General features: G+C 50.1%; 1 protein-coding gene across 1 annotated transcript in view; it reads right to left on the bottom strand.

Annotated features, from left to right (window-relative positions):
* The window catches only part of LOC146789712 (tetratricopeptide repeat protein 21B-like), a 459,544-nt gene that overhangs the window by 87,611 nt on the left and 359,455 nt on the right, over positions 1-12,478 (bottom strand). The window contains exon 22 of the mRNA XM_085631181.1: positions 1,101-1,221. Within this exon, the coding sequence (XP_085487307.1) occupies positions 1,101-1,221 (121 nt within the window). The remainder of the gene's footprint in view (positions 1-1,100; positions 1,222-12,478) is intronic.

Below are 12,478 nucleotides of genomic sequence, written 5' to 3'. Positions count from 1 at the left end.
AGCCTTTGCTGTGCACCATGCCACAAATTTGTTCCACCTGCAGGCGTATACCGATTTTGTGGAGGGACGCCTGGCTGCCAGAATAACATTACAGACTTCAGGAGGCAAGTCAAATGGCATCAACTGCCGCCGCTCAATCTCCACGCATGGAGGTGGAGGCTGGACAGGTTCGGGTGGAGGACCTTCCCCTGCTGCTGCGACAGAAGGTCCTCCTGAAGAGGCAGTCGGATCGGGGGATCGAGCGACAGACTGAGTAGCTCGGGATACCAGAATCTTTGTGCCCAATCCGGAGCCACCAAGATGACTTGGACCCGGCCGCGCCTGATCTTCTTCAGCACTCTGGGCAGAAGTGGTATAGGCGGAAAAGCATACAACAGACCGCAGCTCCACTTTTGACAAAAGGCGTCGCCGAGCGAGTGCCGCCTTGGAAATTCCAACGCGCAGAACTGCTGACATTGCGCGTTCTCTTCGGTGGCGAATAGATCTAACCAAGGCTCTCCCCACTGCCGAAAGAGGCCTTGCGCCACATCCGAGTTGAGACGCCATTCGTGAGCCATCATGCACCGGCGGCTGAGTTTGTCTGCTCTGGCGTTCAGAGAGCCCGCCAGATGTTGAACCACCAGGGTGATGCCCTGATGTTCCAGCCATGTCCAGAGACAGAGGGAAGGAATGCTTTCAGTGTGGCCCCCCCATCCCAGGAGGGACGCATCCGTCACTACTACGTGCTCCGGCTGGGGAAGGGAGATACTCCTCGAACTTACCATGCATTTCTCTGGTGAACTGCCTTCTTGTGGCATTCTACTAGGGGCTGAGCAGAGCTTCTCAGACTTGTTTTGAGACCTAACCAGGATGTATTAAGTTGGTAAGGGATCCCCATTTTCAAACCAATAACCCTTTTTCTAACAACACATTCCTAAATTTTGGCCAAAGCTTGTTTTGGTGGTGGAAGAGGTTGCTAAGATGGCGAGTTGTGACAAATCAATATTAAAACGTTTTATTTTTATGATGTATATCTGCCAAAAAATCTCCACCAGCAACATCACTTTGACAAAAGTAAGACTATGTGAATAAAAATAGCAAAATGTGTTTTCATAACTCACCAATTGTTGGGTTTGATTCATTGCTGAATTTCCAAGCCAATTCATAGTTAATGGATGCGTCTTGATAGGATTGCTCTTTTTCCATGATGAAGCCAAGGTATTCATATGCTTTACAACATGACTAAAACAAAACATAAATGAAAGCTTCACAATGTCTGGCATTTCATTACATAGAGAGTACATAATAAATAATATCAGAGAGAACTTTTTGTACTCGACCCCCAGTGTACAAGACTAGCTTGAGTTACAAATAAAGCCATATTCTTCAAAGTTCTTCACATATAATTGGTAGAGCAATTATTGGTCTCCAACCAGGTCTTCTCAGAAAAGAAGAAAAACATACTCACTTGTAGTTACACCTAACTAGCCCTGAGACATCACCAGGAACACAAAATCTCCGACTAGTAATAATGTTAAGAGATAGTTGAGAATATCAGTAAACACTAGCTACATTTCCTGGGGTTTATGTACCTGCACAGAGAAATTGTAATGGCTTCTTAGGAATCTAATACTGAAGAACAAGGTGTACACACGTACTGACACGTTTCAAGCACGCATGCATACAATCACCCTCCTCCTCCCATTGTTTTTGGCGGATACAATATATCCCTAGCAATACATTCCAGAGACCAAGTTGAGGGTTTGTTTTTTTGTGGTCACCCTTTGAAGTAATCATTAAATCATAGGATGTTTGAATAATGTTACAAACTGAGCGTAGTTAGAAATAAAACGTCTGCAATTAGTTTACTGAAAAAAATGTATGTGGGAGAAATACATCTCACCTATAAATTCACCTTTAAACTCACTGACGTCACACACTCAAATATTTACCATTCCCCACTATATTTGCCTTATCTCACCCTCCCTCCACATACCTCGATTTGCCAGATCCATTTCCACCACAATATGCACCACAAACTTTTACATGATTTGTCCTTGCATCACACCAACTCCTGTCAAGCTTGCTTCACCGAAGCAGTGTTAACAAAAATCTCTGTGCACCATCATGATTAAATACATTGTCCAATGCAGTGAAAAATGTATGTTTTATCACCCTCTGACTGGCTACTACCAAAGTCCCAATTGGTGATGTCAGATCTCAGAAAAAAATACTTGCTCGACGAACAAGTTACTTACCTTCGGTAACGATGTATCTGTAAGAAACATTAGTTAGTTAGATTCCTCACCTTAGAGTCCTCAGGCGTCAGGCTGGATCCGGAAAGATTTTTGTAGCAATACCCCTTGCGCGTCGCTAGGCGTAGTCTGCGGCTCTGCGTCCGTCATCGGCGTCGGCGTGCGCCGGAATGATGTCGGAGTACTTAGACGCCGCCTTCGCGCCCTGACGTCAGTTCTTATACATAGCTTTCCGCGCCAGGGACGCTGAGCCATGCAAGAGACCGACACTGGTGCCAAAAAATCTAGGGCCCTGAACGGGAGAACCTTAACCCTAGATGTCGGTTCGCAGAACGGGGAGGCTGGGTGGGTCGGTGAGGAATCTAACTAACTAATGTTTCTTACAGATACATCGTTACCGAAGGTAAGTAACTTGTTCATCTGAAAGAAACACGTCAGTTAGATTCCTCACCTTAGAATAGATACCCCAGCAATACCAACCCCGGAGGTGGGCCTGCGAACCAAGATCACACCAGAAAGTCCCGGAGAACAGAACGGCCAAAGTGGCCATCTCTCCTGACTTGGCTGTCCAGGCAATAGTGCTTGGCGAACGTGTGCAGTGAAGCCCACGTCGCCGCCTGACAGATGTCCTGCAAGGGGACTCCCCGTCCCAGGGCAGTTGTCGCCGCTGTGGCCCGGGTGGAATGGGCTCGCAGCCCAACAGGAGGGACCTTTGTCGCCAAGGAACAGCAGAGTTTAATACACAACACGACCCATCGCGAGATGGTGCGCTTGTGCACAGCTTTACCCTTCTTCGCACCTACAAATCCAACAAAAAGTTGGTCATCCACCCGGAACTGTTTTGTGCGGTCCAAATAAAATGACAGCGCACGTTTTGGGTCCAGACGGTGGAGCCTCTCTTCATCTTTTGAAGTATGCGGAGGCGGAAAGAAGGTGGGCAGCGTGACAGATTGCCCGATGTGAAAGGGAGTCACGACTTTAGGAAGAAAAGAAGGACGCGTCCGGAGGACAACCTTATCCGGATGTACCGAAAGGAAGGGAGGCTTAGCTGACAGAGCCTGGAGCTCACTCACCCGCCTAGCAGAGGTGATAGCCACCAGGAAGGCAGTTTTCATAGTCAGTAGACTAATGGGACAGTTGTGAAGGGGCTCAAAGGGAGCGCACATCAGAAAAGTGATAACAAGGTTCAAGTCCCACTGAGGCATTACGAATGGAACAGGAGGGAACATATGAGTAATGCCCTTGAGAAAACGTGAGACAACAGGGGACTTGAAAAGAGAAGGCTGATCAGGAAGACTTAAGAAAGCAGAGATTGCAGCAAGATAACCCTTCAAGGTGCCCAGAGCAGAGCCCTGCTGGGCCAAAGAAAGAAGAAAGATAAGAACCTCAGAAAGAGGGGCAGAAAGGGGATCCACAGCCTTTGCTGTGCACCATGCCACAAATTTGTTCCACCGGCAGGCGTATACCGTCTTTGTGGAGGGACGCCTGGCTGCCAGAATGACATCACAGACTTCAGGAGGCAAGTCAAATGGCATCAACTGTCACCGCTCAATCTCCACGCATGGAGGTGGAGGCTGGACAGGTTCGGGTGGCGGACCGTCCCCTGCTGCTGCGACAGAAGGTCCTCCTGAAGAGGCAGTCGTAGCGGGGGATCGATGGACATACTGAGTAGCTCGGGATACCAGTACCTTCGTGCCCAATCCGAAGCCACCAAGATGACTTGGGCCCGGTCGCGCCTGATCTTCTTCAGCACTCTGGGCAGAAGTGGTATAGGCGGAAAGGCATACAACAGACCGCAACTCCACTCGCGACGAAAAGCGTCTCCGAGCGAGTGCCACCTTGGAAATTCCAATGCGCAGAACTGCTGACATTGCGCGTTCTCTTCGGTGGCGAATAGATCTAACCAAGTCTCTCCCCACTGCAGAAAGAGACCTTGCACCACGTCCGAGTTTAGACGCCATTCGTGATCCATCATGCACCGGCGGCTGAGTTCGTCTGCTCTGGCGTTCAGAGAGCCCGCCAGATGTTGAACCACCAGGGTGATGCCCTGATGTTCCAGCCATGTCCAGAGGCGCAGAGCCTCCTGACAAAGGGTCCACGACCCCACCCCGCCCTGTTTGTTCCAATACCACATGGCGGTGGTGTTGTCCATGAACACCTGCATGACACTTCCCCGGACAGAGGGAAGGAAGGCTTTTAGTGCAAGTCGGATCGCCCTCCGCTCCAATAGGTTGATATGGAGCCGAGTCTCCGCCGGAGACCAGAGGCCTCTGATCTCCGCCTCTCCCATATGGCCCCGCCATCCCAGGAGGGACGCATCCGTCACTACGACATGCTCCGGTTGGGGTAGGGAGAGGGATCTGCCGCTGACCCAATCGCGATTCGTGAGCCACCACTGCAGCTGGTTCGCAGTGCCCTCCTAGATCAAGACATGGTCGGACAGGTTGCCTCGATGCGGGGCCCACTGTAACTTCAGGTCCCACTGCAGAGCCCGCATCCGCCACCTGGCGTGAGGTACCAACAGGATGCAGGAGGCCATCAGCCCCAGAAGCCGCAGCACCAACCTGACCGAAACCCTGGACAGAGGCCGGAAGATGGAAATCAGGGCCTGAATGTCCCGGACCCGCTGTTCCGGCGGATAGACCCGGAACTGCGCCGAATCGAGAATCGCCCCAATGAAAAGGAGCTTCTGGGAGGGACTCGGGTGCAACATCGGCACATTGATGGAGAACTCCAGCGAGTGCAGGAGGTTGGCCGTAGTCTGGAGGTGGGAGACTACTTGCTGGGGTGAGCCCGCCTTCAACAGCCAGTCGTCTAGATAGGGGAAGACTGGAACCCCTGATCGGCGCAGATGAGCTGCGACCACCGCCATCACTTTCGTGAACACCCGAGGGGCACTGGTGAGGCACGGTGAACTGAAAGTGCTCCTGACCCACCGTGAACCGCAGGTAACGCCGGTGGGCCGGCAGGACGGGGATGTGGAAATAAGCGTCCTGCAAGTCCAACGCTACCATCCAGTCTCCAGGGTCTAGGGCAGCCAGAACCTGAGCTAAAGTGAGCATCCTGAACCGGTCCTTCCGGAGGAAGGTGTTGACGCTCCTGAGGTCCAAGATCGGGCGTAGGCCCCCTTTGCCCTTCTTGGGAAACAGAAAGTAGTGGGAATAACAACCACAACCTACTTCTGGACCAGGAACGCGCTCGACGGCCTCTTTGGCCAAGAGGGCCGAACCTTCCTCTCGTAGAAGATGCAAATGATCCCTCGACATACGGTGGTTCACCGGTGGCATGGCTGGAGGTGTCGTCTCGAAGGGGAGGGAGTAGCCCCTTCGGACGATTTGCAGCACCCACCTGTCCGACGTGATGGAGCGCCAGTGGAGCAGGTGACGGCGAACCCTGCCGCCCACTGGCGTTGAATGGGCCTGAAAGCTCAGACTAGGAAGGCTTTGAGGCGGATGCTGCCGGGGTGGATGTGGACTGACCAGGCACGTTGACCTCCAGTACCGCCTCGGCGGAATCCACATCCGCTACCACGTGCAGGTTGGTTCTGCGGCCGGTGGCTGGGCGGACGTGAGGAGGCGCCCCTTCCTTGGCCACGAAAGGGACGAAAGGCAGGAGTTTCCAGCCGCGGGGCCGAAAGACCCAAGGACTTGGCCATGGCCCGTCAGTCCTTGAACTGAGCCAGCGCACTGTCCGCCTTCTCACCAAAAAGGCGAGTGCCATCAAAGGGCATGTCCATGAGGGAACTCTGTACATCCCCCGAAAATGACGTGGACCTCAGCAAGGCGTGACGCCGAAGCGCCACCATGGTGGAAATCGCCCGACCCAGCGAGTTCGTGGTGTCAAGTCCACAAAGTATGGCGTGCCGTGCTGCATCTCGACCGTCAGCAAGTGCTTGAGTGAGTCATGTCCGGGCCTCCACCGGACACATGGGCAGCACGTCCTCCACCGTATCCCACAGAGAGTGGGAATAACGGTCCAAAAGGCAAGCGGTATTTAAAGACCGCAGCCCCAAACTCAGGGACGAGAACAGTTTCTTGCCAAACTGTTCCAACCTCTTGGATTCCCGATCCGGAGGAGCGGACGGGAAGGAGGATTGGGAGGTGGAGGCCTGGATAACCAGACTCTCGGGGGTGGGGTGTTGGGAGAGGAAACTGGGGTCGCCCGGAGCAGGGCGGTGGCGCCGGGCAACATTCCAGTCCACAGGAGGGACTGTGGAGGGCTTGACCAAGTGCCCTGCAGAACGTCAATGAGGGCCTCATTAAACTGCAGCAGAGGCTCAGTGGAGCTTGCTGTCGGTTGAAGGACCTCTGTGAGGACGTTAGTCCTCACGGCCACAGCAGGCAACTCCAGCCCTAGGGCTTCGGCCGCCTTGCGCAGCACCACTGAAAAGGCTGCACCCTCCTCCGAGGCCACAGTCGGAGGAGAGATGAAACCAGCGTCCGGGGAGGTATCCAGACCGCTGGCATCCTCTGCCCAGTCCTGAGAAAGTTGGGCCTGAGCGGCCATAGGGTCAGACCCCTCCCAGTCGCCCTCGTCATCCGATTCCCGATAAACAGGAGGAATGATCGGAGCCGGGCAGTAGATGAAGCGTTCACCAATCGGCGCCGGTAGCGGCGCCAGGTGGCGCCGCGCCGGCGTCGGGCCCGGACCGGGGCTAAACTGGGGAACGACGTCGTCCGGGGAACCGGTGTCCACGCCGGCGGAGGAGGCGTCGTGAGGTCGACCGGCGCCGACCGAAATCCAGGCCTGGATCCCTCGGGGACCTGCGGCGTCGGGGCCAGACCCGTCGACGGCACTGGGGCCAGAGCCGCCGGCATGCAAGGTCGCCCAGTCGAACCTGCGGGGCCCGAAAGCGCGCCTTCAGGCGTCGACGGCAGAGCCAGGCCCCTCATGGCCGAGAGGAAGGCACTGACCTCCGCCGGAGTTACGTCAGTCCCAGGGACCGGCGGGTATGGGGACGGACGCGGCTCCTGCGGTTCCGACGGAGCCGCGGGGGTGGGACCACCCTGACCCTCAGCCGAGTCGCGTGACCGGCGAGGGGAGTCCTTAGAGCGATGTCATCTCTTGGACTTCTTGGAGTGCTTCGACTTACCCGAAGACCACGACGAGCGATGACGATGGCTGACCACGACGAGCCGAGTGCCGAAGCTCGAGAAGCTTACAGGACGGCTCCCGCCTAGCTTTAGACGTCAAGGCCTGGCAATCGAGGCACGACTCCGCGTCATGGTCGGCCCCCAGGCACTAAAGGCACCGGCGATGGTGATCAGTCACCGACATCAGGCGATGACAGGCGTCACAGGCTTTGAAACCAGGGATCCTACCGGCACCAAAGTCGAGTCGATAGACCAAAAAAGTCAAAAAAGTTAGTCAAAAAATGACTAGGGGTAAGCTCTTCCCGGATCGGCGCTTACTGGGGCGGAAAAAAGAAGAACTGACGTCAGCGCGTGAGGGCGGCGTCTAAGTACTCCGACGACGTCATTCCGGCGCACGACGCAGACAACGCCTAGCGACGCGCAAGGGGTATTGCTACAAAAATCTTTCCGGATCCAGCCTGACGCCTGGGGATATTCTAAGGTGAGGAATCTAACTAACGTGTTTCTTTCAGATTGTAGTTACTATGATACTTGTACTTAACTGGCTATTTGACCGCACCAGGAAACCTAGGAGGATTCCGACCGGAATATCTGGATGTAGTGTCCGCATGTCACAAGTGTTCCTCTAATCTTGTGTGAACGCATGTACCTAGGCCCTGTCTGTTGACAATGATACGTTCTGGACCTAATCCTGAACTGGGAGAAGTGTACCAAGAGCACCCTCATAATGGCAAGAGAATACGGTTTCTGGCGCAGGGTTGGTGCATGGAGCGCAGTGGTAGCAGCGTACCATGGTTGGTGGATTATAGTGACAAGCTTGTGTGGCACATAAATGCACTTACTCATTCATGCAAAGTTCCACAGCTCACAATGAACCCAGAATCCAGAATGGGACATCCTATGCTTGGTATATGTGCACTAAACGTGACAGTGTGCTGTGCATGAGTGATAAAGGCTTCTGGGTTCCATTTTGAAAGCCCACAGCCTAGACCAGAGTACAAGATGGAGGAGTGGTTGCTTTCTCCAAACAGCACATGTATTGATGGCGTCTCCGAGATGGGAGGGGAGCACCAGATGCTATAGTGAGGAAAGAGAAGACAGGCTTTCCTTAGACGTGCCAGGGCCCTTCTTGATACATGGGGCTGTAAGTGACCGACTGCAGCTGCCAGTAGGAAGATGGCTTGAGATAAAGGATGAGGCCTCCAGTATCTGTTAATAGGGAAAGGGGCCTTTTGATGGGGCACAGATTCTTGCCTCTCTAAATGATCCCTGTGAGGAGGGGTTGTAAATAATTGAATGTGGCCTGCTCCCACCTCTTAGTAATTCTATGGTGGCCACTCCACCTGCACAGTTCCTTGCTGGGCAGAGCATCCTTGCAGAAATAGGACAAGCTTGGAAGGTGGCCTGGCCAGGACCCAAACCGGTTTCATGTAAGCAGACCTGGAATGCACACCCGCAGCTGCAAAACCAGTATAAAGATGGAATCTCAAGACCCATCATTGTTCGTTGGTATGGTCTCTTCTACAGAGGAGGGGTATTCACAGAGTACTCAGGGACTACTATGCAGCAAGGGATGGGATTGCACTGACAGCCAACTTCACAAAGGCATGGGAACATGGCCTGGAATCGGATTTGAAAGAGGAATCACTGGACAGTCCTGTGTTCCAAGATAGCCTACCTGTGAGTGAGGGAAGGAAGAGCCAACCCTGGCATCATATCGGTTCGGCAGAGTCTCTCTGAACAAGTGCACCAAAGGACTTGCAGCACTTCCAGGTCAGGCACTATAACCTTCATCATTTATCCCCATTGTATCTACCAGGCTCCTAGAGCAGTGCACGTGTGTGGTAGGCCACACTAAAGCTGGGATAAAGGTCTGCTGGTTGTCCGTGTGCCCTACAAGTGGAATACATGATTGCAGCACCGATGCGTGCCTTGGGGCCACTTTTGAAAGAATTTAGGTCATCGCCTCGAGGTACTGTATGCCAAAGATAGTACCTGGCATTCGTTGTGCCAAAGAACCGTCATCTGCCGGTGTGTAGCCGTCGCCATCAAGAAGCAGCACCAGGTGACTCATCGTTGTGCTGGAGTACGCTGGAACATGAATGAAGTATCCACCGAAGCGCTGGAATGAACTGGGAACTTGAGCCCACTACCTGGAAGAGGGGCCCCATCAGAAGGTTCCACTCCTGCTGTGACCTTCAGAGTGATGTGCTGTGTGGTCAGATGCCACATGGCTCCTGATGAGATTTCCACCGGTGAGATCCTACTGCAGTAAGAGGGAAGAGTGCAGTATCGTGCGGCGACTATGAGCTTGGTGAGAGACTGAATGGGCCTAGACCTGAGAGACTGAGTGCTAAGACTAGATAAAAGGAGGAAGAAGAATGAGCTGCACCTAGCTCGAAACACAGAACCAAAGTGTTAGAGTAGAAGTGGAATGCAAGTTAAGCATCCGGCATTGGGCAGTGGCTCCTGGCAGTGTAAGGGTCGGCTGCCATATGATGGTTTTACTACATTTAAATAAGTCCAGATTACTTTTCACTCGTATTGCCCTTATTTGTAGACCAACACAACACATTGTAGTCAACCTTTCCACAGCAAGGAGCAACTATCCAGGATTCCTAACTTGCATTCCACTTTTCCTTTGTGACATAATCCATTCTGGGAAGAAAAAGAAAACAGGCCATGATAGTTGCCATCCAGTATTCCATATACAGAACTGCCGGTTAATGTTTACAAATTCCTATAGTTTACTGCCACTATCAGCCAACAAACACTATCAAATGTGGCTCTTCCACTTCTGACAGATGACAGGAAGGTGAACTTAAACATTTTGAGCCTAGGACGTTGAGGCCCTAATTCCGAGATTCTTTCAAGCTGTGTTTTCTGAGATGCAAGTCATTGTTCCGGGCATTCTTATGGATGTTGTGGGCATGGACGTTCACATAAGTTTAGGCCAACACTTGGGATCTGGACTCGCTGGGTGCCTGGTATCGTTCTAATCTACTCTTGACCCATTAAATGAGGATTGTGTGGAGTCTTGTCTGTCAGGACACCTATATATTTAATAGAATATTAATACAATGAGGGTTCCTTGGCAGACAGACAGCGTCACTAAGGCCGAGCTGAAAGCTGTATCTGCTCCAGGTGAGGCCATTCATGTACCTATCTAACTTACACTAACCCATCTTATCAAGCCTTGTGTACTCAGTACTATTAAATAGATCATTCAGCAGAAAGATGCACCAGAGTAGCTGCTGTTCAGTTGGGAGGGGGAGGGGGGAAAGGTGTCGGACCTTTGAGGTAAGCACAGGAAATAAACAAGCCACATGAGATTGGGTACTGTGCTAATTATGCGTGCATAGCTTACATCACACCCATCCTCAGATTAATCTAATGCTTTGTTAAAGAGATCAGTTTTCTGTACCTTTCCAAAGCTAAGGTCATTTGGTTAGGCTCTAAGGGCCTTTTAAGCGTGTTACACAACTTTTGGACTTTTATGCTGGGACATTTTCCTCATATTTCATTCATCTTAAATTTTATTTTGGAATGGCTTGCAACTATGCAATTGGGAGATTCTGGTCAGGGCATTGCGAGTGACCAGATTATGCCCTTACAGTGGATCACGGACACTATATTGTAAACAATATCGTTGACAAAAATATTGTGTCAAAACTATTGTTTACCACAATATTGTGATCCTATTCTTATAATGGCAAGTTCAAAAATATCAGAAAAAGCTCCACTGTAGGGGAAGCGTTAGACTTCGAGGGGTCAAATGTACTATTCCCACTCCAACCTGTGCAGCAATAGGGAAAGCGCTGGTCTTTGGAGGGGTGAACTGTACTATTACCAGCCCAAACAACATAACAGAAGGGAAAGAGTAGAACTTCAGAGGGGTTACATTTACTATTCTTACTCCAAACAGGGCAACAGCAGGGAAAACATTAGATTACAGAAGGGTGAAATGTACAATTCCTACTCCAGTCAGCACAACAATAGAGAAAGCGTTGGACTTGAGGGGTATTATTAAAATTTCCATTCCAGTCTGTGCAACAGTAGGGAAAGCATTGGATTTCGTAGGAGTGAAATGTATTATTTACGCTCCAGTCAGCGCAATAGTAGGAAAAGTGTTGGGCCTTGCAGGAGTAAAATATGCTATTTCAATTTTAGTTTCTGCAACAGTAAATAAAGCATTGGATTGCTGAGGGGTAATATTTACTATTCCCACTTCAAACAGCACAACAGTATATTACATAGTCAAAAAAGAATTAAATAATTAAAAATTAACACATTTTAAAAATTACTTAAATTCTCACCCTAGACCCCTACAACTCTAGCAGCCTGCAACTAAAATAGAAGCAAAATGAATAAGTATTCCATAAATTACATAAATAAAATTAATTACTTAACAATTAACAAGTCATTGTTAATCATTTTTTAATTAACTTTCCACCCTATACCACTACAAACATAGCCCACAAAAAACATAACTAAAATAAATCAATAGTACATAATTTACATTAGAAAATATTCATAAAAATTAAAATAAATGTAATAAATAATTCATCATTATTAACTAATTAACTTAATTTCCACCCTATTTCTCAATGAACTCAACAACCCACTACAAAACTATAAATTACAAAAAATTAAATTAAAAATTCTACATTTCTTAAAAATTTCAAGCTATTTTAAAAAAAAACTTTATATAAACAATAGTAAAATGAATATATAATTAAAACATTTTAATAATTCAAAAACAAATTTTTAACCACTATATTATTGAAAACTATATTAAAAATATTGATATTATTGAACAAGTTACTTACCTTCATTAACGATATATCTGTAAGAAAAATTAGTTAGCTATAGATTCCTTACCTTAGAATTACCCCAAGGCGCCAGACTGGATCTGGAAAGTTTTTCGGCAGCAGTACCTCAGCGCGTCGTAAGGTGGCGTCGGTTGGCTCAGCGTTCCTCGTTGGCGTCGTGTCGCCGGGATGAAGTTGCGGTAACTACTTAGACACCGCCCTCGCGTGCGGACGTCAATTCTGTACAAGACTTTCTGCGCCAGAAACACAGAGCCATGCAACACACTAACCACTGGTGCACAGAACTAGGGCCCTGAAAGGATATCCTTAACCCTAGAAA

Source organism: Triturus cristatus, chromosome 10 (genome assembly GCF_964204655.1).
Source record: "Triturus cristatus chromosome 10, aTriCri1.1, whole genome shotgun sequence".
In the NCBI taxonomy this organism is placed as follows: Eukaryota; Metazoa; Chordata; class Amphibia; order Caudata; family Salamandridae; genus Triturus; species Triturus cristatus.
This window is presented reverse-complemented; position numbering and strand designations above follow the sequence as displayed.